The sequence below is a fragment of the Podarcis melisellensis genome, assembly GCF_964234715.1.
Source record: "Podarcis melisellensis genome assembly, chromosome: 3".
Classification (NCBI taxonomy): Eukaryota; Metazoa; Chordata; class Lepidosauria; order Squamata; family Lacertidae; genus Podarcis; species Podarcis melisellensis.
Genome location: NC_138530.1, coordinates 21,519,708 through 21,546,338, shown reverse-complemented (window position 1 = coordinate 21,546,338; position 26,631 = coordinate 21,519,708). Strand labels below are relative to the sequence as shown.

The window sequence follows — 26,631 nt, the reverse complement described above, 5'->3', positions numbered from 1 at the left end:
CTTTCCAAGCAGGGCTGCCTTCAGATGTCTTCTAAAAGTCAGATAGTTCTTTATTTCCTTGACATCTGATAGGAGTCTGTTCCACAGGGCAGGCGCCACTACCAAGAAGGCCCTCTGCCTGGCTCCCTGCAACCTCACTTCTCTCAGTGAGGGATCTGCCAGAAGGCCCTTGGAGCTGGACCTCAGTGTCTGGGCTGATAGATAGGGGTGGAGACGCTCCTTCAGGTATACTGGGTCAAGGCCATTTAGGGCTTTAAAGGTCAGCACCAACACTCTGAATTGTGCTCAGAAACGTACTGGGAGCCAATTCAGTTCTTTCAGGACCAGTGTTACATGGTCCCGGCAGCTGCTCCCAGTCACCAGTCTAGCTGCCATGCCACATTAGTTGTAGTTTCTGGGTCACCTTCAAAGGTAGCCCCACACAGAGTGCATTGCAGTAGTCCAAGCGGGAGATAACCAGAGTGTGCACCACTCTGGCGAGAGTGGTTAGATTTGAGTGAACGAGAGAGAAAAATTATGGTTTGCCCACATTCCCAAGTTCTGGGCAATGAATTTCTTCTCCCACCCAGCGAATGCCAACAGCAGGTATTCAACAGATGCAGCATTTTCCAGCATGGTGACTCAATGGGCAGAGGCCTTGCTTGTTGTTGAATGGCTGCCTGGCATGCAAGTGTTAAATGCACACGAGCCTTGCCCAGAAGTGGCCGCCTTCAAGTACCTCCATTCCTGAAACGCTAGGCTATTTTCTTTTGAAGTTTGGTTGGCATGAGCTGGAGCTTTGTTCTCTTGCGACATTTTGCCCCTCTGCGAAGAAAAGTCTTTTGTGCAGAGGAGTGGAAGCCCTTAATGCTCTTAATCTGGGTCAGACTTTGGACTGGTCTCTCAGGTTTATTTTTAAACCAGGGATTAATGACGCTTCCTCGTTCACCGACCAAAGGTTTTTCCTCTCTCTCACCCACCGCCACCTGCCCCACCTTCTTCCAACTGCACCGAGTCTTCTGAGAGGGGTGAGAAGGGACTGAGGAGAAATGGTTGGCAAAGAAGACCGGGCCGTCTCTCTCGAGCTGGGCCAAAATGAAGGCATCGAGAACAACGGGTTTGTTCAAAGCGAGGAGCTGGAGGAAAAAGAGGCCGATGCCACAAGCCAAGATGGGTTGCCAAAAACATGTACTCTTTTCATAGAGTCTGAAACGGCGGAAAAATTACCAGTGAGGCCTTACGCGGGGATGCCCAAAGAAGTGCTCCTCCAGTTCTCATCTCAAGCACGCTATAAAATTACCAGAGAAATACTTTTCTGGTTGATCATTGCATCCTCGCTGGTGCTTGTGGCAGCTACAGTTGCCATTATTGCCCTGTCCCCCAAATGCCTTGGCTGGTGGCAAGCCAGCCCCATCTACCAAATTTACCCTCGGTCATTTAAGGACACCGACAGCGATGGGAATGGCGATCTGAAAGGTAGGTGTGTCGGACTTATTTTATCTTCTGTTTCCTTGCATTTCTATCCTGCCTTTCTTCCATCATGGTTCCCAGACAGTCACTACCTGGACTCACAGCTGAGTCGGCAAGATGGTGGTCTCACAGGCTGTAAGAATATATCTTAGCCTTTTCCTTCCTTTTTTTTTTTACAAATCTTTTTTATTCAGTTTTACATTCTACATTTGAATTAAAACATTAATCATAATCATCCCTCTGAATTCTTAGACTCCCCCCCATTATCAAACATTTCCTACTGCATCACATAATTTCTCTGTTTTTCTTTCAGTAATCCATTTCACCTTAGTTTTTAGTACATTACAGGCGTTACTCAAATCCTGCCAAAATTTTTAGTTGTTTACAGTGTTCTATATCTTAGCCTTTTCTGTTCTAGTCAAAGTAATGGAGAATGAGTTTTCCTGACCCAGGATATTTTTTTAAAAATTTAAAATGTATCTTGAAGCTTTATTGCCTAAAATTGTGGACATATGTCCCAATCTATGAGACAAGGAAGTTATAAAATAAGGGACCCTGCAGGAAAGGAAATCAGGTGGAATGTTAAATCATAACTTCAACATTAAGTCATTTTCACACCGGACGTTTTAATAGCATTCTTACACCACTTTAACAGTCGTGGTTTCTTGCAAAATACCCTGAGAACTGCAGTTAAGGGTGCTGAGAGTTGTTATGTGATTCCTGGCAGTGCTACCATTCCCAGCACCCTCAAAAAGCCACAGTTCCCAGTATTCTTTGAGGAAAGCCATGGCTGTTGAAATGGTTGTGAGTGCTTTAATTGTAAAGTGGCAAGAGATGTGACTGTTGGCAGTGGGGCTTCATCCCCCACCACACCTGAAGGGGGCAGTCTAGCTTTGGGGGGAGTGCAGGAAAATGAACACACACCTTGTGAGCAGTGAGCAAGGTGTGCTAGCACGGTTTCTGCTGGGAAGGCAAGTAGGCAAGACACACAGACAGACCATATTAGTAAAAAGCACCCCTGCTACTTCCGGGGTGCCAGGTCAGGGGGAGAGGAAAAGCTGAGTGTGCAAAATAGATTTGTCCTCTAAATTGGGGAAGCCTAACAGAAATGGGTTTGGTCCACTGCAGTGAGCATCCTTCACTGACGTGCATGTGGATTTTCTTGCATTCATGTTGCAGGATTTATTTATCCACACAAACACATACCCAACCCCAACCCCAACCCCCATGCAAGCCCTTGAGGTTCTTCACATAGCCAGTGCTGGCTGGGAAATGCCATTGAGTAAAGGGAGGACAGGTAAATTTAAAAAGCATAGATGCACATGTGTAAAAAATAATATTTAGGGAATAAGGGATGAAAGCGTTTGTAATTTTGAAGGCAACTTTCTCTCGCCTCTCTCCTCACAATGCTGCTAGAGACCATCAGTGCTAGATAGACTAACTGGTCACTTAGTCCATCTAGCTCCATATCAGACAGGCAGTGGCTCTGCAGTGCAACTCCTCCAATTGGGAAGATATCTGGGATTGAAACTGGGACCTTTTGCCCAAAGAGCAATGTTTTCTGCCACTGAGCTATGGCTAGATAAGCCTCCTGGGGAAAGCCCAGCTTGTGACAATGTTTGTGGGCTGGTAATGCTTATTCATTTCCCCCCAAGGTACATAATGTTAATCCTCCAAACCCCAAAGACCAAGGTACGAAGGGCTGCCTTAAGGCTTCCTCTGTATGTTGTTGTTTAGTCGTGTCCGCCTCTTTGTGACCCCATGGACCAGAGCACGCCAGGCACTCCTGTCTTCCACTGCCTCCCGCAGTTTGGTCAAACTCATGCTGGTAGCTTCGACAACACTATCCAACCATCTCGTCCTCTGTCGTCCCCTTCTCCTTGTGCCCTCCAGCTTTCCCAACCTCAGGGTCTTTTCCAGGGAGTCTTCTCTTCTCATGAGGTGGCCAAAGTATTGGAGCCTCAGCTTCAGGATCAGTCCTTCCAGTGAGCACTCAGGGCTGATTTCCTTCAGAATGGAGTGGTTTGATCTTCTTGAAGTCCATGGGACTCTCAAGAGTCTCCTCCAGCCCTGTATAGCCCCGCCTTTTTACTGAGGGCATGAATTGCAAGTAGACTTCCAGGGTCCTCCACTTTCAGAGGTGAGGGCTGTGTGGTGTTCATACCATACATTAAAGCACATCCCTTTGCTCCCAATAATACTGGGAACTGCAGTTTGCTAAGGGCGTTGGGAATTGTAGTTCTGCCATAGGTGAACTACAGTTCCCAGGATTATTTGTGTGGGGAAGGTGCTTTAAATGTGCTTCAAATATGTGGTGTGGATGAAGCCCAAGTAGCTAATGAGCCTTTTCTTGGCACCTCCTTTCTATTCATTTTGGTGTTAAATCAAAACTGGTTTATTTGAAAGAGAAATAGATCATTACGGGACGTTCTGTTTCTGGCTAGCAGCATTAGCCTTGCTACTGTTGGCTGCATTTTGCAAAAGTGGGAGATGCATATTTTGAATAAACGCTCAAAAATATTTGGTAAGAAATATAAGGTAAGAGCTGCAGCTCACTGCTTGTCCTTTTCTGGAATACAATGTCAGATGACCCCAAAGCTACTAGGCAACTGTTTGTATCTGAAGAATGTGTAGCAGCCCTGATTAAGGTGAAGATAAAGAGAGGTTTGGGAACTGGAAGAAGAATAACAGTCATAGTGAAGGCAAAGGCAAAAGGCAGTTTACCTAACGGAAAATAGGAAGTTGGACTTTGGCCCTGAAATTATTCTTATACAGTGGTACCTTGAGTTACAAACGCCTCAGGTTACAAATTCTTCAGGTTACAAACTCCGCTAACCTGGAAGAGTTACCTCAAGTTGAGAACTTTGCCCCAGGATGAGAACAGAAATCATGTGCCGGCGGCGCAGCAGCAGCAAGAGGCCCCATTAGCTAAAGTGGTACCTCAGGTTAAGAACAGTTTCAGGTTAAGAACGGACCTCCAGAACGAGTTCAGGTTCATAACTAGAAGTACCACTGTAGTCTCGTGTCTTAGAAATCTTTCCCGTTAATGTTTCATGAAGTTAAAAGATCTAGAAGGGTGGTTTGGGGGGTTGTTGTTTTTAAATACCCTACATTCCTAATAAAGAAAAAAAAGGGATACTGTAGCTATTCTCAGGCAACACCAAAGCTTCTTAGGAATTAATTATTCTGCCATGGAGACTTGGACCCCCTTGGTCAGCGTTTAGTTAATTCTGAATGGGAGGACATTCCACATCCCCTCACCCTTCCCCCAAAAGCCTGCTGCCAAGTCCCATGGCTACTGGTGATGCTAATCCATCTTGCTCCTTCTATCTCTGGGACTGGCAATCCAAACATTGGATTTTATTTATTTGCTTGCAACATCCTGCCTTCCTTCCACCATGGAACCCCAGTGGCCTACAGGAATTCCCTGGTGGTCACCCATCCAGACACTATCCAGAGCCAGACCTGCTTAGCTTCAACAAGGTGGTGACCTCACTTGCCTTCTGACCATACCCTAAGATGGCCCACTCCAAGACTAAGGAGAGGCTTCCTAGAAGTATCCCTCATGAGTTATAACACTTGAACAAGTTAGGAACAGCAGCAGTTCCAAACCTTACCCTATGTTATTGATATTGGATTCTGGATCATGTGAACCAAGAATGGAAGGAAGTTTACTTAAGCAGACTTTCCTGCCTCCTCCTATCCATCACTTCTCTCTGTGGTCTCCAAAAGCTGCTTCAGAGGTCTGGGAGATCTTCCAGAATGGGATGGTACTGAACATAGGGAGCTGCTTGCTAAAGGAGTGGGGGAACTGGCCAAAATCAGATGGATGGATGGAATGGAATATCCTGGAAGAGGTCCTAACAGGTTGGCTGGTTCAAACACAAGGCAGGAGCAATGTTCTGCAGTGCAGCATTAGTTGTTGTTGTTAGTTATTAACCCACCTTTTATTCAAGGAGCTTGAGGCAGTGTTAGTGTCCCCGTCCCCCCACAACTCATTTGGGTCTCATAACTATCCTGTAAGATGCAGAAGGAGTGAACTTTGCCGACCATCAAGAATTTGAACCAGCTAACCCCACTGGTTGTTACGGCAGTTTGTTCCTTCCCCTTTATTTTCCCTACCTAGGTATCCAAGAAAAGCTGGACCACATCCAGTATCTAAATGTAAAAACAATCTGGATCACATCTGTTTACAAGTCTGCCTTACAAGATTTCGGATATGGCATAGAAGACTTTCGAGACATAGACCCGATGTTTGGAACCATGAAGGATTTTGAAAACCTGGTTGCAGCGATACACGATAAAGGTGGGCTTTGCTCTATGTTTTATTCTGGATTGTTTCATTTGCTGTTTTTATGTGCTTTGATATCCCCCCCCTAAAATTATAAAACCGTATAGTTGCATGTGGAATGATCTCTGCTGCTGCTCATCCAACAGGGAGCGAGAAAGATCCATTCTGCAGTTTATTGGATCCAAGCTATGTTTTACTTGGTTTTGTGAAATGCTTAGTAGAGTTTATTAGATGCTAATTAACTCCATTGATCTTCAGAACTGGATCTTCACAAGCCCTTTTAGCAATTTTTGGTAACAATTTCCCCCAACTTGGTCCCAGTGCTTCAGATGGTTCAGCTCAGTAATCTTTTCAATAAGCCTTTACAGTAAACAAGCAAGATTATCCCCCATCTGCTATTGTGCACCTGCTCAATCAAAGCCAACGACTTAGTTCTCTTCTAGGAACAATGCAGGTGTGTGCAGTTTGACAGGCTGTTTTTTTGCATCCTCTTGCGCAAGGTTTGAAAGTGATAATGGATCTAATACCTAACCACACAAGTGACAAGCACAACTGGTTTCAGCTTAGTCGCAATCGGACTGAAAAATACGCGGATTATTACATCTGGCATAACTGCACGTATACCAATGGGACCACCAAACCACCAAATAACTGGGTGAGTACAGAAAACTCTGATAGCACAAAAATAAACAAACAAAACATGCAGCAATGTAGGCATAAGCCTCACACCATGTGGTTCAAACAGTGACCAAACAGAGAGGCCTGTTGAGCTGTAGTTGGTTCCTGAACCTGAGGTTCTCCACCCGTTATAAGGTATAACGATGAGAGGCAATATGTTTCTGAATACCAGTTGTTGGAAACCACAAGAGGAGAGACTGCTCTTGCGCTCAGGGCCCGATTGCAACGTCTGGGTGGCCACTGACAAAAGAGGATGCTAGACTGGATGGGCACTTGCCTGATCTAGCATGCTCCCCTTATGAAATAGTATTGGTCTCCCTTTTTTCCTCAATGATAGACAGCCTCCTTGCTCTTGCAAACAACCTCTGCTTTGATCACAGCAGCTCAGCTTTCCCAGTAAATGCCATTCACATTTACGGTATGTCTGGCTGTAGCAGGTCATCTCCTCTTATGTAGCCTGATTTCATTAGGACTGCTATTAACATATGTATAATACATATAGACATAATATATATAATTTGCTAAGCAGCATTACTGCAATAGCAACTTCAGCTCAAAATGAGAACACACACACACACACACGCACGCAAACTTGAATTGTGAAATCACATGGTTACAGAATACTTTGTTCCCGAAAACACTGGCTGGGAACAAAAGTCCACTGACTCCAATAGAATGCTCTATCAATTAAGAGTTTAGTCCTGTGCACACTTACTTGGGAATAAGTCAAAGGGAGTGAATTCTGACTAAACACATTTAGGATCAACCTGTTAATCAGTAATAGCATTGTAAGCGTTGTGATGTTATTAAACAGCAAGCATTTCCAAACAAACAAGAGATGTGAAATTCAGCTTCTTATGAGATATTTTGCCCTCCCAAGCACACGTGTGTCACGTAAGTGATTTGGTTGTTGAAGCTTTAGCTGCTGTTGCTTGTTTTCTGCTTCGTTTGATCTTAATTCTTTTTCGAGTCTGCTTTTCTGGCTTACTTTCGGCCGCTCTCTGTAGAAACCTGTTGGCAGGAAGCGACACATTTCGCATGGCTAGTTCGTTGTGACATACCCCTTGTTCCAGTGGGCACACCAGCCTAGGAGCCTCCTCATCACAGCTGTCTCTTCCCCCTGCCAAACATGACATCAGAATCAAACAAACCGGCTCATTGTTAGATCACTCTTTTCTGTTTCTGTAATGCAAAGATGTCAGACACTGGTTTCACTAGGATGAAAACTCTGCTCTCATTTCCCACATTTTAATCTGAGGCTGGAGCAGTTTGGGAAACGGCTGCAGAGGACAGTTTCAGAAAACACTGCCCTGTTTTGCCGTAACATGCCCTTCAACGTGTTTCAGGCCAGAGCACAAATTGTGGTTTTGGCAAACAAATCTGTATTGAGAAGTAATTTTATTTTAAACATTTTGCCCTGTAGTGTGTTGGCACTTTGTAAAATGAGCTTTACAAACATAGGAAGCTAACAAGGAATATTTGGTGCTATGTTAGAGGGGATGCCAGGAGGTGTAAATACATACATTTGAGGGCGGGGAGAGGGTGTTTAAGGAGATAACAGAAATCACTGGGTTAAAGCTGACCCAAAGTCCAGAGGTGGCATTGTTATCAATTTACAATGGGGTGGAAGGTTTGCAGGCTAGGAAGGACTTGCTCACAAATTTATTGACAGCTGCACGCATTATTATAGCTAGGAAGTGGAAGAATATAATATAATACAAGCAGAATATAATACAAGCAGAATATAAAATGGAAGAATGGTATAAAGAGGTGTGGGATATAGCTATTAATGATAAATTAACATGTGCCTTTAAGGTAGGATGGGGAATATGCAGGAGAAATTATTTTGAGGAGATATGGAGGGTGTTTGTAGAATTTGTACTGTTAAAATGGAAAGGGGTCAAACCATCGCAAGAAGTGTTGAAATTTTGGGAGGTTGGATAGTTACAATGGAATGGTCTCGGTGGTGGGGTGCACATTTTTACCTTTATTTATTTATGATTATCACTTTGTCAAAATAAAATTAAAAATTAAAAAACAAAAATTAAATTCAACCAACCAACCAACATAGGAAGCTGCTTTGTCTGAGTCGGAGCATAGGCAACATGCCTGCTTCCAGACATTGCTGGACTGCAACCCCCATCTACATTGGCTACACTGACTGGCAGCGGGTCTCTAGCATTTCAGACAAGGATCTCTCCCAGCCCCATAAGGAGATGTTAGGGATTGAAGCTGGAGCCTTCGACATGAAGAGCAGGTGCTCTTCAACTGAGCTAGGACCCAAATGTTTTGCACATTTGTTTTTTTTATTTCATTGGCTTATATATAAATGAAATCAGTCCAGACCATTGTGTTATCCTGCTGCCCATTTTGGAAGCTGCCCCTTTGGGCGACTATCTGATTTAATTGTCGACTTCTATGATAAAGGTGCAAACCCCAGAAAAAGTCGCGCATAAGACAAGGTGGCAGCCCCATTCTGAGTTCTTGACTCCCCCCCCAAACCCCCCCCCCACTATTTCCCAATGGTTGCCATTAATTTGATTTCGAATTGATTTTGGAATGCATTTCAATTGATTGATTGTTATTTTATGTGAACTGTGTTGCCTTTATTGTTGTTGGCCACTCTGAGCCTGGCTTCAGCTGGGGTGGGTGGGATAGAAATAAAATTTTATTATTTTTTTATTATTATTATTAATTTGATTATTTGCATGCATTATTTATTGAAATGCCTGAATGCCACCTTTCTTCCACGAATGACACTCACAGCGGCTCACACACACTTCCAGCACATATTTTAACATACAGAAGAAGGAACAAGGAGAGCAGAGGCAATTTGAGGGTCGCACTGGGTGCTGAGCTGCAGCTGGTACCACAATAACACTGTAGAATGGAGCGAGAGAGGTGGGGGTGCTGATCTCTGGCAACCCTGGATGGCAGTAGCTATCCAGGGCTATCTTTACTTTCCTTGAACGAGGCCCAGATCCCACCAGTTAGGCCTGATTTGAGATTTGGGCCTCGGCTGACTTTAATGCGCATCCTTAATTATAACAACGATGATTCTAAATAGTCTGATTTTTTAAAAAGATGTTGTGTGCCTTATGTAATCAGGTGAGCGTGTTGGGGAACTCAAGTTGGCAGTACGACGAAGTGAGAAACCAGTGTTATTTCCACCAGTTTGGAAAAGAACAGCCGGATTTAAATTTTCGTAACCCAGATGTTGAAGAAGAAATTCATGTAAGTAATCAATTGCATTCTGATCACGAAGGCATGCACATGGTCTTTGGATCACACAATATGATTTGTTGATGCTGCCTGTTTTGCTATATATCATATAATGGAGAATAATGAGCATGTTTAAAAATCCTGTTGATATCATTGCTTTATTATTATTTTTCAAAAGCCAGCTCTTCTAACAATTTTTGAAGGGCTCTAGGTTGAATAATTCTACTGAAACACTATGGAAGTGCTCTCAAGTCCTTTACTTAAAAATCACTCTGTTGTTTCCAAACTGACCTTGAGTACAATCCAGAGGGTGCTAGTTGCACTTAGCTCCCATTGGAATCATGGTTAGTCATGACTAACTTCCTGTCCTGATTTCAACTTCTCTGAATCAAACTCCTTCTGTCCAGATCTATATCTGTTTTAGGTCAGTCCACTCCCCTGTTCCATGCAGAAAATCTCATCATAAGACTGCAACTTGTATAATCACACATGATTATCATAAGGTAGTAAACTTCCTCTATTGAGTGTCCATAATAAGGGCTAAAGTACACGTGGTGTGCAGCCATGTCTTAAAAGCTAAGAAGCTGCTTTTATGAAAAAACAGCTCCAGGAGTGGGAGATTTGTAGTGAAGAATTAGCATGGAGAAGAAGCACAAAGGTCTTTACTTTCCACTGCAACTCTCTCCAAGCGGCCCCTCCCTCCCTGTACTTTTACAGACACTCCATGGACCACCTGAGTGAACCTTGTGGACCACGAATGGTCTGCAGACCACAGTTTGGGAGTCCCTGTTGTAGATCCCACAAGCTCCAGGAAGCGTGGCTAAAGGCCAGGGATGATGGCAGCTGTAGCTCTGTAACATCTGCAGGGCCAAAAGTTCCCCACACCTCTTGTTGACAGAGCTTTAAGCCAATCTACATTTCTTTTACGAAACTAAAAATATATGAAATGTATTTGCTGTGATTTCTGACATAACACAAAACAATTCTGCCTCTTCTATCCATTTAGGAGGTTATCAGATTTTGGCTCGGCAAAGGCGTCGATGGATTTAGCATTAGTACGGTCAAATTCCTGCTAGAAGCAACGCATCTGAGAGATGAGCCTCAAGTCAATAAATCCCAAAATCCGGTAACAATTTTTCTCCTTCGTCCTCTTACAGTAGTATACACTTTGGACCGATGAGGGTTTCTTACATTTTGTTTGTGAGCTGTCCTAGCTGAATAGGCTCAGAGGCAGTTTATATTCTCAGAGGCAATGTACCTCTGAACCATAGCTGTCAACCTTTCCCTTTTTTAAAGGGAATTTCCTTTATTCCGAATAGGATTCCTCTCAAGAAAAGGGAAAAGTTGACAGCTATGCTCTGAACACCATGTGTTGTGGAGAAACGGGGGGGGGGGGTCGTCAGCTGTTGGGTTTACATCCTTCTTATGGTTTCCTAGAGGCACCTGCTTGCCATTGTTAGAATGCTGAACTAGATGGACCTTTGCTCAGATCCAGCAAGGCTCTTCCTATGTCCATATGGCCTCTGCCAGAGACCTTGGAAGGCTACAGCTGGGACTGGAAGAGATGGACCAGTGGTATTATTTAGCTTCAGGTGTTCTTGGGCATTGCCTCCAGGACTTTTGGAAAGTTATAGGACTCAATTCTAGCTAGACATTCATGAACTCCTATAAACCATATATATATTGCACCTGTGGTTCCATGATAGAAGAAAGGTGGGATATAAATGTACAAAAATAAAAGGTAGTTTTAAATATTGTGAATTGCAGTAGGAACTGACCTAGTCAGCACTTCCTGGGCCAACGTGTGGATCAGAACTTGGTCATCCATTGGTCTTTGGACTTCCTGAATGTTCTGATGCAGCTCTTATATTAAATGTTAAAATGTATTGGGAGATAATACATTTAGAAATGTATTTTTAAATGGAAAACAAAATCTAAATATGTATTTAAAAGGAAAGATTCATTTTTTATTACAAATCTGCAAATTAATACAGAAATTGAACGGAATGGATTTATGAGTGAGTGGTGGTGAAAACAGTGCAGGCCAGAAATAGACTGATCTATCTATTTCAACATTCTAGGGTCCCCCCCTTTTTTAAAAAAAGAAGAAGCAGCACCCACACTACAGTTCTTTTATAACTTGAGGGAGGGAGCGGGAAGAAGTGTTGTAGTATTATAAAGGACACCTTCTGAGAGGAACATTCTGGATTGCAGCCATTGTCTCAGATGTCTAGGGCCTAGAAGGGCCTAGAAAGTTAGGAAGAGGAGTAATGACAAATATCCTATTGCTCTTCAAGGACACTATCACAGCCTATTCTGAACTGTATCACGACTACACCACCACCCAGGTTGGGATGCACGATATTGTCCGCAGTTTTCGGCACACCATGGATAAGTTCAGCAGTGAGCCTGGAAGATACAGGTAACAACAATACCACGACGTCTTCATTTCTTATCCTTTTCTTGTGATGGTAAAAGTCACCCCTTTTTCCTAGGAAGCAGTCTGAAAACGTTAGCAGGTAAGAGTGAATGTCCCCATCCCATCCCAGGAACTCACTGGAACCATCTGCAAGAATGCCTTCTCTCATATAGACCTGGCAATCCACTAAGGTCAGGGGTCAGCAAATTTTTTCAGCAGGAGGCCGGTCCACTGTCCCTCGGACCTTGTGGGGGGCTGGACTATATTTTGAAGAAAAATAATGAACGAATTCCTATGCCCCACAAATAACCCAGAGATGCATTTTAAATAAAAGGACACACTCTACTCATGTAAAAACACGCTGATTCCCAGACCGTCCGCAGGCTGGATTTAGAAGGCGATTGGGCCGGATCTGGCCCCTGGGCCTTAGTTTGCCTACTCATGACTACGATCTTCAGGGGAGGCCCTATTAGTTATGTCATGGCTTGCCAGTCAAGTCTGGCCTTTTAGGACAAATGGGGCACTGCCCCATCAAACCCAGCTTGCTCTCAGCCAGCCCCCAACTACCTGCCTTCTTACATCCAGTCCAGCGGGTGGTGCTGGCTGCCCAGCTTCCTCCTCCTTGGGCCCCATCCGCACTCACCACTTTAAACAGCCATGGCTTCCCCCCAAAGAATCCTGGGATGTGTTATCTGTTTAGGGTGCTGAGTGTCGTTAGGAGTCCTGTATTCCCCTCAGAGAGTTACAGTTCCCAGAGTTCCCTGGGAAGAGGGGTTGACTGTTGAACCATGGGGAACTGTTGCTATCAAAGGGTTAAAAGAGTAGCAGAAACGCTCTAATCACTGAGCAACTGGAGGTCATTAGGCTTCCAGGAACATGAGTCTGTATAAATAGTCCCCCTGTTTGTTTGTTCTTCCCCTTCTCCCTTTGGGTGTGTGTTTTGCTGAGATGTGTGGTTCGTCGCCAGGATTGTTTTTTGGTGTTTTGTAAATAAACCTTATTTTTGATTTACAAACCGCATGCTCCAGGACTCTTTTTGGGAAGATGCTGCCTCTCCTGCCCTTCTTAGCTGCTGCGCGAAATCCTCTGCCGTGGTGAGACTTTTAAAGAAGGAAGTGCACTGGGCATTTACATTAAACTAATTAAAGTTTAATGGGACAGGTTATGGTTGTTTGTACGTCAAGAAGGAGATAAGGAGAGCAGTTCAGAGTGATTTATGCAAGGACTGGAGTGAAGACAGAAGCGGTTGCCGACAACGAAAGCCTCCAAAGCAGCTTGAGTCCTGCAACGTGCCTAGAAAAGTTTTAAAGAGGCACTGCGCAGTTTGTACTCGCTGGAAGACGTCTGATTCCTCAAGGAGCCACCTCAGCAGCTGGGAGACGGTCTACAGGTGTGTGAGTATCGTTCCTAAGCCCCAGGGAGAATGGCAGAGTCCCAGGAAAGTTTTACTGTCCCGTTTACGCGACTCAATGGGAAAAATTGGCAAGATTGGAAGGCTAGAGTAAGGGTTTGGTTGCAAGCAAAAGAGTTGTGGAGCTGTACTGAAGCACCGCCTTTACAGGCAGCTGCAGACACGTCTGCAGAAGCCAAAGCAGCAGCAGCAGCTTCACAGAAACGCGACAGGAAAGCCCAAGGTCTACTAGTTTTGGCAGTGGGACCAGAGCAAATGCCTTATGTTTCTGAGTTAAAGAACACGCATGAGGTCTGGACGGTTCTGCAGCGGTTAAATTCCAGAAACACTGCGGGGGCCAAGATCCATGCTACAAGATGTTTGTTTGATTTACGTCTCCAACCGGGAGCGTGTGTGAAAGAACATATTGCCAAAATGGTATCTGCCTTTAATCAACTAAGACAGCTGGGCATTCCTTTCTCTATGGAGCAGCAGTCATACATATTGTTGTCTTCTCTTGATAAAAGCTATGAGACTCTAGCTCTAACTTTGGAAGCTATGCCTTCAACTGAATTAACCCTTGAATACATTTCTTCTCGGCTTGCGGATGAACAGGATAAAAGGCAAAGAGAAAGAGGTTTGTCTTTAAAGGGGAGTTATGCTGTGCCTAAGAGTGTTGATGCTGAGTTTGAGCACACAGTAAATGCTTTTGCAGCTAGACACTGTTTTCGCTGTGGTTCCCCTTCCCACCTAATCAGGAATTGCACACGTGAACCTGGTCAAGACAGCAACAAGGCCGTTACCCCTAGTTACCAGACAAGGAGTTCCAGGGGACGTCGAAGAAGAGGAGGAGGTCGTGGCTACTCCCACAGCACACAGCACATGGCTTCAGCAATGGCGTTGATGCAAGGGCGTGGCCAAGGCAGCAATCTACGCTGGTTGATCGACAGTGGTGCATCTCACCACCTGGTGGCGCCATCTAGTGTCCGTTTGCAGAATTGCAGACATTTGCAAACCCCTAAAGTTGTGACTATGGCAGATTCAACTAAACGTTCCTTAGAGACTGTAGGCACAGTGTTCTTGAATTGTTTGCAAACAGAAATTGATGCCTACGTGCTAAAGGGACTGAAGGGGTGTATTTTGTCTGTGTCAGAACTTGATAGAAATGGGTTTAAAACTGTGTTTGAAAATGGGGTTTGCACTATTTCAAAGAATAACGTATCTCTTTTGCAGGTGGAATGCAGAAATGGGTTATATTATTTTGAGACAAGTCCAGATGAAGTTGAACAGGTTCATGCTGGTTGTGTGAACACGCCTACCCATAATTCTTGTGTTCATTTATGGCACCGCCGTTTAGGGCATATTAATTTTCAGTATGTTAAAAGGCAACCTGAATTATCAGAAGGGTGCAAATTGAACAAATGTAATAAGTATTTGGATTGTACTGCATGCAAAAGTGCGAAGGTTCATAGATGCAGCTATCCCAGTTCAGATAGGAAATCTGACAAAGTATTCCAACTTGTGCATATGGACCTATGTGGCCCAATGCCTGTTGCTAGCATGGGAGGTTCAAAGTATGCACTGTGTCTCTCGGATGACAAAACAAAGGTTACATGGTTTTTTCCTCTCAAAACAAAAGCAGATACTGCAGAAACAGTTAAAAATTGGGTTCATGCAGTAGAACTTGAATTCGGTACTAGAGTACTTGCTTTTCAGACAGACAGAGGGTCAGAATTTACCGGGTCTGTGTTGCAGAATTTCTTTAAGAAAAAGGGAATTAAGCATCGTCTGTCTACACCTTATTCCCCCCAAGAAGGAGGCGTGGCCGAACGTAAAAATAGGGTTCTGCAAGAGTTGGCAAACTCTATGTTGTTTGATGCTAAACTTCCTCAGAGTTACTGGGCGGAAGCCTGGCAGGCGGCTACTCATATTCTGAACCGAGTATATAATTCGGTAATTGATACTACGCCTTATTTTGCTTTATATGGGAAGAAGCCCAAAGTTAATTACTTTCGGGTGTTTGGATCTCAAGCCTATGTACTTATCCCAAAAGCGTTAAGGAAAAAGGGAAGTCCAAGGGCTAGGAAACTCATCTTTTGCGGGTACGAACCACATGCCAAATCTTGGAGGTTTGTGGACCCAGATGGGGATACTACAAGAGTGGTCCTCAGTAGGAGCGCTGATTTTTGTGAGCAGTCCGGATGGACTCACTTACACGCTAACCCTGACATTTTGAGAGATGATTTAGGCATTCATGCTGAGAAAGAAAGTCCAGAGAGTGATGAGCCAGAAAGGGATGGTGCACATGGTTCAGATGCAGATTCTGATCACGCACGAGGTTCTTCTCCTAAGGTAGAAAAGCCAGAATCTAGGAGTGCTCCAACTTCGCCAGTCAGTAGGCCTAGCAGACAGCAAAAGCAAAGCAGGTCACCTGCAACACCAAGCCCAAGGGAGGTATCTAAACGGAGGTCTTTATCCCTAGAGGCACGTCCAGACATAAAGTCTGAGACAGATTCTGACAGCCAACGGTCAGAGGGGGCACAAGAGGAGCAATTGCGCAGGTCAAGTCGTGCCACGAAGGGCAAGCCGCCAGAGCGGTTTAAGGTGACAAGTGTATACGTAAATATGGCACAGTGTGAGCCAGAAAGCTATATGGAAGTACAACAGCTTCCAAGCTCAGAAGCCGTAAAGTGGCAGGAAGCAATGGAAAAAGAGATGGCTTCAATGAAGTCTCTCGGTGTGTTTACAAGTACAGAGCTTCCAAAAGGGCAACAAGCTGTAGGTTGTCGATGGGTATATCGTTTAAAGCCCACAACTACTGAAGAGTTGCAATATAAAGCCCGACTAGTTGCAAAAGGGTTTTCGCAGCGCAAAGGTGTTCACTATTCTCAAATCTATGCCCCTACTTCAAGATCGGAGTCATTAAGAATGCTTCTAGCCTCTTCAGCTAAGAAGGGAAATAAGCTGTTTCATTTTGATGTCAATGTGGCTTATTTAAATGCAGACTTACAGGAGGAAGTCTATATGACACCACCACCAGGTTTTGAAGGAGACAAGCCAAACCAGGTCTGGCGCCTACACAAATCCATTTATGGGTTGAAACAGTCCGCCCGTAATTGGAATTCCTGCTTAAACGATGCTCTAGAGAGCATGGGGTTCAGAAAGAGCGCAGCAGATGCGTGTCTTTATCTAAAAGGCTCGGGATGTGAACAAGAAGCAGTTTTGATATTTGTTGACGATTTATTATACAGTGGAAAGGATGATAAACTTGCACAACAATTTGCCACAAAGCTTGGAGAAAGGTTTCAGATAAAATCACTAGGCAATGTATCTGTTTATCTAGGAGTTAAAATTCAGCAAGATGAAAATGGTAACTATTGGCTTAGCCAAGAAGCTAAAATCCAGCAGTTGCTGGAAAGGTTTAAAATGAACAACTGTGCTGGTGTTAAAACCCCAATGGAGTTAAGTTGCACAAAGGATGCTCAAACTGAGCAAAAGGCAGAGTTCTGTAATCCCGGGGTTTACCAGTCAGCGATAGGCAGTCTACTCCACATTGCACAGTGGACTCGGCCCGATATAACATATGCTGTCAACATGCTGTGTAGACAAGCTGAAAAACCATCAATGCATGCTTGGCAAGGAGTAAAAAGAGTTTTAAGGTATCTCCAAACTACCAAAAGCTTTCGCTTAAAACTATCAGCAGAGGGCAGCACACAACTTGAATGTTGGGCCGACAGCAGTTGGGCAGATGCTGGACCAGATAGAAAATCAGTGTCAGGAATGGCGATAAAATTTGGAAATGCACTAATTGGTTGGAGATCAAGAAAACAATCACTTATAGCTTTAAGTTCAACTGAATCTGAGTTCAATGCGTTATCAGATATATGTAGAGAACTGGAATTTTATAAGCAACTGGTACAAGAATTGTTTGGAGAATGTTCCCTACCTATCAGAGTGTGGGAAGACAATCAACCTTGTATTAAACTAGCTAAATCAGGTCAATTCAAGGCGCACACAAAACACTTGGATATCCGTTATCAAAATGTATGCCAAAGTGTAAAACAAGGTTTAATTGAACTAAAGTATTGTCCAAGCCAAGAAAATCTCGCAGACGGTTTTACAAAAGCTTTGAGTCCGCAATCTCATAAATGTTTCTGTTCAGGTTTAAATTTGTATTAAGGTTGGTACAGCTCAGTGTTACGAGCGAGAGGGGGTGTTGCTATCAAAGGGTTAAAAGAGTAGCAGAAACGCTCTAATCACTGAGCAACTGGAGGTCATTAGGCTTCCAGGAACATGAGTCTGTATAAATAGTCCCCCTGTTTGTTTGTTCTTCCCCTTCTCCCTTTGGGTGTGTGTTTTGCTGAGATGTGTGGTTCGTCGCCAGGATTGTTTTTTGGTGTTTTGTAAATAAACCTTATTTTTGATTTACAAACCGCATGCTCCAGGACTCTTTTTGGGAAGATGCTGCCTCTCCTGCCCTTCTTAGCTGCTGCGCGAAATCCTCTGCCGTGGTGAGACTTTTAAAGAAGGAAGTGCACTGGGCATTTACATTAAACTAATTAAAGTTTAATGGGACAGGAACTTTAGCTGTGAGGCGAATAGGGGCCTTCTAACAATACCCTTGCACCCTTAACAAACTACAACCCCCAGGATTCTTTGGGGGAAGTCATGACAGTTGAAAGAGATATGATGCCGGTTTAAATGTGCAGCGTGGATGGGGTCTTGGTCTCAGTGCTGCCTTTGCGGAACTCAACAGGGAGGAGGATGGGGCCCAAAGGAGAACGTGACAACATCTGGTGGGCCAAAGGTTAGCCAAAACCTGATATAGGTGAATGATCAGCCAGTTGTACTGTCAATGTGTATTCAAGTAAGTACGGTATACAGTCACGTGTTTTAATGATTTATCATTACAGTTCAGTGTCCAGTTGCAACTGGTCCTTCATCACTGCACTTGATAATGATAAGTATCGCATTAGCTTAAAACAGGGACGTCCAACTCCCAAAAGACTGTGATGTGCTCACAGAATAAAAAACTGAAAGTGATCTACCCATTGGGGGGGGGGCAGGTCAAAGTTCTTGAGCTTTTTTTAGAGAGGAAAATCTAAATCGTCAATCTTTTTTAGGGGTGCAGGTCAAAGTTGTTGAGCTTTTTTGGGTGAGGCTTTTTTTTTGGGGGGGGCTGCAACATCAATCTATAAGCAATGTCATCCTTCCAGTGGAAACTCCATCTTCCCTTCTTGAAATCGTGTGCAGATAAAGGGAAAAGGGAGGGGCGGGGCCAAATGCTCATTTCCCCCCGCAGACAAAAATGAGCCTGCTATCGTCTGCGATCGACTTCTCACAACAGGGGGTCAACCTGTCGATCGTGGTCAACCTGTTGGACATCCCTGGCCTAAAAGATGTCCCTAGAATGGGAATGCTGTGTTTTGGCACCAGCTGTACTCAGCGTCTAACTCCTGTGGAATTAGAACATTTTTGATGTTCAGTGTACTTAACCCTTCCAGCTGTTGAGAGGCCTATTGTGTTTGGCGAAGATTTCAGAGGCCCAAGTGAAATTACAGAGTTCCATCCGTTTATTGACCGGAGTCCCCTTCCAATTATTTGCTCTTCTCAGTTGACTCTAGCACTATAAATTACTCTGGATGGGGGATGAACATTTTTCAGCACGGAACAATTCAGATATGGAAGAACTGAATTTCAGCACAGACAGAGGAGATGCCTTAAGAGTCATTTTGAGATAGATGTCAGTGCTTTCCCCCCTAGGAAAATGGGTGCTGGAACTCACCATGAAGTTGTTACAGTGTCATACTTTTTAACCAAAAAAAGTAGAGGTGCCGGTACTGCGTACCCTTGGGGGAAAGCGCTGGATGTGATTCCCTAGATCCCAACAATGGTACCATCAGGGCAGGACTTGGGGCAGACGTCTCTGGCCCCACAAGAGCGCCCCCTCAAATGCAGTTGGCTTACCACATTTAGAAGTGAAATAACACACACTGCTATCTGAGGAGAGGAGCTCCCATAAGACCAACAAGTCCAGAGTCTTAAATGATCTAGCTATACCACTAGAGCAGCGGTTCTCAACCTGTGGGTCCCCAGATGTTGTTGGACTACAACTCCCACCATCCCTGAGCTCTCGCCTTGCTAGCTAGGGGTGATGGGAGTTGTAGTTCAACAACATCTGGGCACCCACAGGTTGAAAAAGGCTGCACTAGAGGGACTCCAATCCAGCAAAGGTTCCTGCTGGAGGAAAGGCAGTGGGAAGGCATTTTTTCCTGATCACCCCTTCCCCCTGCAGTCCCTTGGGCCATCTCCTGTACTGGTATGGTAAAAACAAAAAGGTAAACAGTTTTTAAACTGTTATGGATGGTTCACCAACTCCCTAAAGCTGCTTTTCAAAGGAGCTCCCCCTCTCCTTCTACCTGTGGGAATATACCACAAGCATAACTCTGTTCATGCTGAGTCTGGATTCAGTCCAGTAATTGTTACATTGCCTTGTGAGAACTTTGCAATGTAAAATGTAAATCATTATTGGGATTCAAAGAGAATCAAAGCCCCGTGTTCTATTATCAAGTCCTGTGGCAGGTTTTCCATTTTCTGTTTTGTTATATCAAATGAATGCCACTTCTGAAAACCACGGGCAAGAAAACCAAACAGATGTTGTCCTCTTTTCAAGATTTATGGGCACGGAGGCAAATGACCATGATGACGTTGAGAGAACCATGATGTATTATGGGACACCTTTTATTCAAGAAGCAGATTTCCCTTTCAACTTCTACCTCATGAACATGCAAGAAATATCAGGAAATGGCATTTTTGAAATTGTGTCTTTGTGGATGAAGAATATGCCGGAAGGCAAATGGCCGAACTGGGCGGTAAGCTTCTGGTGATGGTTTATGATCGTATCCCAGCTTGCCACACGACCTTTTATGACATTTGCAGGTGGCCAAATAATTGCTTGTTTTATTTATTTAATCATATTTGCATCCTCTCTTGCCTTTAAATTTATCACAGCATTATTGATAGGGTGGTTATCCCTTTATATGTCCACAAATATTTTGTGAGGCAGAGTGAGGCCCAGAAATAGTTAAGAACATCCAGTGAGCTGCAGGCTTCCTAAAGATGGCTGCTTTTAACCCCTTCGCCGCATTTGAAAGGTGGTATGCCATGTCCACTGGGCTGACCCTACCATTTGGCAGAGTGAGGCAGCTGTCTGAGCTGGTGGATAGGGGTGTGGAGGGGGCAGGGAGCAGTGACGATAAGTTGGAGGGCCTTTCTGTCTGTCCCATGTTGTTTGTTCTGCATCCTCCAAGCTAGCCTGCGGCCCTCAAGTGTGGTAAAGAACGCTTTGCTGTCAGCTGCCAGTCTAGTTGACTTCTGTATATCAAATGGTGGGGCAGCCATCTTGTCCTTTGTCTCAGGATGAAAAGTGTATTGGCCTGGCTTTGGTTATACAATGGTGAGAGTTTGAGGTTTAGCAAAAATCCCCCTCAAAAACCCTTCTGAGAATAAGGCGTCAGTCCCATGGCTCTCCCCTAGTACAGCAGAATACTGAAAACTTTTCAAATGATCAAAATGATGACACTGCGTTTGTATGTTTGTGCTCCATTTTGTACCTTTGTGAGAAAAAATTAGGTACCCTGCTGTTTAAATTTAATATTTTGTCGCACACGGTTTATTTGGCTTTGATAATTAGACTTCACCATTGCTTTGTATTTAGGGGCCTTTGAACAATTTATTCCCTCTGCTCTGCTGGAGCAAAATCTATTTTAGCGGAAAGCAATATTAAACCAGCTTTATTGTGAATATTGAGTGCTGTGATTAAAAAACATGTAAGCACTCAGTCAATATATACAATAAAATATATTTCCATGGAGGGCTATAATCTAACCAGGTACTTCATAGTACAGTACATTAAAAAAGAAAGACAATGCTCATTGGAAAGGCAAACTTCACTAGTTCAGGGAAGTTTTTAATATGTGACATTTTAGTGTATTTTTCATTTCTGTTGGAAGCCGCCCAGAGTGGCTGGGGAAACCCAGCCAGATGGGCGGGGTACAAATAATAAATTATTATTATTATTATAATTATTATTAGTTCAATCAGTCATTTATCTTGTTATAGCAGTATGAAATTAATGACTGATTGAACTAGTGAAGTTTGCCTTTCCAATGAGCATTGTCTTTCTTTTTTAATGTACTGTACTATGAAGTACCTGGTTAGACTATAGCCCTCCATGGAAATATATTTTATTGTATATATTCTCTCTAGGCCACACACCCTTCCCAGGCCACTCCCCTTGCTGTTCCTGCTCCTGTTGCCTGGCTGCCATGTGTCCTACTATACAAAGCTAAGACATATTCAATGTTCCACTCATTTTTTGTCTCCAGACACAGTAACACTAGAAGAGCCCTGTGGGATCAAGCCAAAGGCCTATCTCATACGCCCCCCCCCCCACACCTTGAAGGCGAAAACTGGGACATCATCTTCCCATTTTCTCTTGTGAGAGAACGGCGACCATTCTGGGCACCATGATCTTGCACCATAATTCCCCCCTGAAAAAGTGTATTGGGGGCACAGTGCCCAAAAACATACATTTTGGGGTGCCGCATGAGATTGCAGCCCTGAAAAGCACTTTTTTTCCTGGGGGAAACCGCACAAACTAGAAATGTCTGCCATTCTCTCTTGAGAAAAAAATGGGATGTCCTGGTTTTTCCGGGACACTCGCAGGATATGCTATCTAGTCTAGCGTTCTATTCTCACACTGGTCAGATGTCCATGGGTGGCCCACAAGCATAACTTGTGTACGACAGCATTCTCCTCAACTTTTGATTCCTAGCAACTGGTATTCAAAGGAATATTGTCATTGTGGGTAGTAGCCATTGATAACCTTGCCCTCTGTGAATTTGTCTGTTCCCCTTTTAAAGTCACCCAGCAATGGCCTGCAGCCCCCAGGTTTCCCATCAGGGACTGGGGCTTGTGGGTGGAAAAAGATATCCCATCCCTTATCTACATGGCTTTTATTGAGGTGGTGCCTTTGGAGTCTGATAAAACAATATACTTTCCTGTTAGGCTGGAAACCCCAACAGTGCTCGAATTTCCTCTCGGATTGGGAAGGAATACATAAATGTCATCAACATGCTTCTTTTAACTCTTCCTGGAACACCTACAACCTATTACGGTGAAGAAATTGGAATGGAAGATACCACATCAGAAAATGTGAGTTTGGAAATTCTCGAATTCCACCCCCATGCAATAACCATGCTACTGAGGATGCTGCTGCTGTTTCACCCTTCGTTGATGATCAAGCCGTCTTGACTTTCCCAGTGCTGTTAATTCCCCCCCTCCCCAATGCCTGTGTTGTTCTCGTTTCTCCTAAAACAGGACTGGTGGCCTTCCAGATGTTGTTGAACTATGACTGCCATCATCCCTAACCATTGGCCATGCTGTTTGGGGCTGATGCAAGTTGGAGTCCAAGAACATCAAGCCCAAGAGTGATCATTAATGGTTCCTCATCATCCTTGAAAAAAGTGACAACTGGGGTCCCACAGGGTTCTGTCCTGGGCCAGTTGTTGTTCAGAGTCTTTAGAAATGACTTGGATGTATGTATTGAGGGGATGCTCATCAAATTTGCAGATGACACAAAACTGGGAGGGGTAGCTAATTCCTCCAAAGACAGAATTGGGGTTCAGGATGTCCTTAACAGATTGGAGAACTAGGCAAAAAAATTAAGAGGGACAAATGTCAGGTTCTGCACTTAGGCAGGAATAACCAGCTGCACCAGTATAGGTTGGGGGACACCTGGCTTGCCAGCAGTACATGTGAAAAGGATCTAGGAGTGTTAGTAGACAATAGCTTAACATGAACCAACAGTGTGATGCAGCAGCAAAAGAAAAAGCTAATGCTATTCTAGGCTGCATCATCAGAAGTATAGTGTCCAGATCAAGGAAAGTAATAGTACCATTCTATTCTGCCTTGGTCAGACCACACCTGAAGTATAGACATCCCCCCCCCCTGTGTACAATTGACTTGCATGTGACCCTGTATTAGCAGTGAATAATGTCTTCTTGGTTTTTTCAAGGCAACCTTTCCAGAAAAATCACCCATGCAGTGGGATGATACTCTGAATGCTGGCTTTAGTGAAGCCAACTCAACCTGGATACCTGTAAATCCCGACTATCCAAATATAAACGTGAAGGTAAGTATGATGACTGAAGCACATTTCTCTCTTGTTCAAATAAATTACAAATTATTTTCTTTGAATGAGGTCCCCTCATATGCAGTGGCGTAGCATGGGTTGTCAGCACCCGGGGCAAGGCAAGTAATTTGTGCCCCCTAACCCGTGGATTTGCGCCCCCTAACCCTAACCCCCAGATGTTGCGCCCGGTGCGGCCGGCCCCCCCTGCACCCCCCACGCTACGCCACTGCTCACATGCACAGAAGTAAAACTCAGGATGATTCCCGGAGCAGTAACCCTCTTTCCACCTTCAGAGTTGATGGGAAGGAGTAGCTATTAAGCCTGAAACAAATTGTATGGGAAATTGGTGTGTGCTTATGCATTACACTTACCTAGGACAGGCAGACAATTACAGTAAATTATTTTAGGCTGCAATCCGAAACACACTGGTTTGGAAGTAAGGCTGCAATCCAGATTTCCACTTACCTAGAAGCAAGCATCACTGAATTCAGTAGGACGTACTTCTGAGGTTAAGATGGCATTTGTGTACAGCAATTCTATACCTATTTACCTGGGAGTAAGCTCCACTGAACTAACTAGGGCTTACTTCCAGGTGGGCATGTATAGGATTGCACTGTAAGTTGATTTATTCTAACATTTGCCTATTGCTGATACCTCAATATAGATGCTTTATTGCCCTATCAGAAAGAGTAAAGTATCTTACAATTTAATAAAGCAGCCACTCGTTGCTGTAAGAAAGTATTTTATCCTCCCTTCCATATTACAGTAACACACTCAATAGCCTGAAAAAAATGAATGATGGTACGTTTAACTCGAGAGCCCATTTGAGAACACAATAAAGGTAAAGGGACCCCTGACCATTAGGTCCAGCCTTGACCGACTCTGGGATTGCGGCGCTCATCTCACTTTATTGGCTAAGGGAGCTTCCGAGTCATGTGGCCAGCATGACTAAACTGCTTCTGGCGAATCAGAGCAGCGCACGGAAACGCCATTTAACTTCCTGCCAGAGTGGTACCTATTTATCTACTTGCACTTCAACGTGCTTTTGATCTGCTAGGTTGGCAGGAGCAGGGACCGAGCAACGGGAGCTCACCCCGTCGCGGGGATTCGCAATGCCGACTTTCTGATTGGCAAGTCCTAGGCTCTGTGGTTTAACCCACATCGCCACCACAATAAAAAGGCTAAAAAATAACTGGCAACTTTAACTGTTAAAATTATGCACAGCACTTAAAATTGCCCCCCCTCTGATCAGCTGAGGCTTGTGCATAACGCTGCGCATAGGCCCAGAATGCACATGGTGTCTTCTAGAGGTAACATATGCTCTCAAGGAGGTTTCAGTCTAAAACAGATAATGGGGAAACAACAGAGCAGGGAGAGGTTGACAAAGGCCGAGAGAGAAGAATGTGCACAAGTGTCACTTGAAGGCAGCAGGTGAGGTGGCACCATGGGCAGGGAGGCATAGGGGTGGCAAGGAGAAAAGTCATTGAAGGGGGCAGTAGACCTTTGGCTGACTGAGGGTGGTAGAGTAGGAGCAGCCGAGGTCACAGGCAGGGATAGAATGAGAAATGATTTTACTTTCAGCATCTGAGATTGACTAAAGGATGCAACCATTACATTACAGGAGCAAGAGAGTCAACAGAATTCTACACTCAGCTTGTATCGAGAGCTCAGTTCCATTCGTGCCAACGAGCTCCCCATTTTTAGAGGATGGATGTGTTACGTTTGGAATGACCGCGACGTCTTCGCATATGTGAGGGAACTGGATGGGTTAGATCAAGTGTTTATGGTGGTCCTAAATTTTGGACTGCAGACCGTAACAGATCTGCAGGGTTCAGTTCCTGGTATTCCCTCCGAAGCTACTGTAAAGCTAAGCACGAATGTTGTCAACAGTGGCAGAGTAGTAAATACCAAAGCAGTTGAAACTGAAAAGGGAGAAGGACTCATTTTGGAATATTGGACAAGCGAACCCGTCCACCAGATGGAAGCTTTCAAAGAGAAGTGTTTTGTTGCAGAAAAGGCATGCTATTCAAGCGCCTTCAATTTACTCTATGCGTATTGCTAAGTGGCAATGGTTTGTTCCAAATCGATGAGTTGTAATTTCTTTACAAAAGGGGCAGCAGCTTTGAAGGACCAAATTTGAATGCTGTGTTTAGATAGCTTTTGGGTGTGTATGTGTGTGTATTTTTAATTACTTGTTACTTGTTTGCCAGCTGTCCAAAAATGGAAAACTTTACAGAACTTGGAACCTTGCACTTTGGTACAAAAATGTTTGGAACGCTGCTATATCTGAAAAGATCACTTGTCAATTTCGAGCGCCACAGGGTACAGCTAAACATGATGCTTTCATCCTATTTGGTGAAATTACATTATATACATTAATACTTGCAGCGACACTTGGAGGCCTCCCTTGAGATTTGGAACTCTCAAAATGACCTTTTTATGTTGTATTGGATTGGATTGTACCATCCATGCTCCCTTTTCTTGACAGTTGTATTGTGTTTCTCGGTTTTTTATTTTTCTATCCTAGGTTCTATACTTAAGACTTTTAAAAGCCAATAAAAATGACTAAAACAAAAAAAAACTGTAGCAGGTCATTTTGGGGCATCACTGTCTCCACTTACTTGCAATATCTCTGATCAGAAATAATTTCACGCACTGAGCAGCGGCTGGACTAGAATTAGTTCCCAGGTCTCTTCCAACTATGAGTCTGCCACACGCGTAGGCTAAACTTCATCTCCTACCTTCATGACAGCAGAGATAAATGCAGAATTTGGGATTATCTTCTAGCATAATGAAAAGGAATGCATCTGTAATGGTTTAACCATTTTGTTACGAGCTCCACATAGGTCGGCCCTTGAAAACAATCTGGAAACTTTGCCAAACTTCCGACATGAGACAGGAGAACAGAACGTATCACTCTAGTCCTTCACCAACTGCATTGATTCCATTTGTTTCTGGATTCAATTAATGGTGCCAGGTTTGACATT

The 26,631-nt window shown here is 44.0% G+C and overlaps 1 protein-coding gene across 1 annotated transcript; it reads left to right on the top strand.

The window, feature by feature from the left end:
• Positions 1 to 387: 387 nt before the first annotated feature.
• SLC3A1 (solute carrier family 3 member 1) lies at positions 388 to 26,225 on the top strand. The gene is made up of 10 exons (XM_081904005.1): positions 388 to 1,455; positions 5,576 to 5,755; positions 6,241 to 6,395; positions 9,527 to 9,652; positions 10,647 to 10,766; positions 11,938 to 12,062; positions 20,123 to 20,321; positions 22,519 to 22,665; positions 23,528 to 23,644; positions 25,266 to 26,225. The coding sequence occupies exons 1-10, from the start codon at positions 1,029 to 1,031 to the stop codon at positions 25,704 to 25,706; spliced, it is 2,037 nt and encodes a 678-aa protein (XP_081760131.1). The 5' UTR covers positions 388 to 1,028; the 3' UTR covers positions 25,707 to 26,225.
• Positions 26,226 to 26,631: the final 406 nt, after the last annotated feature.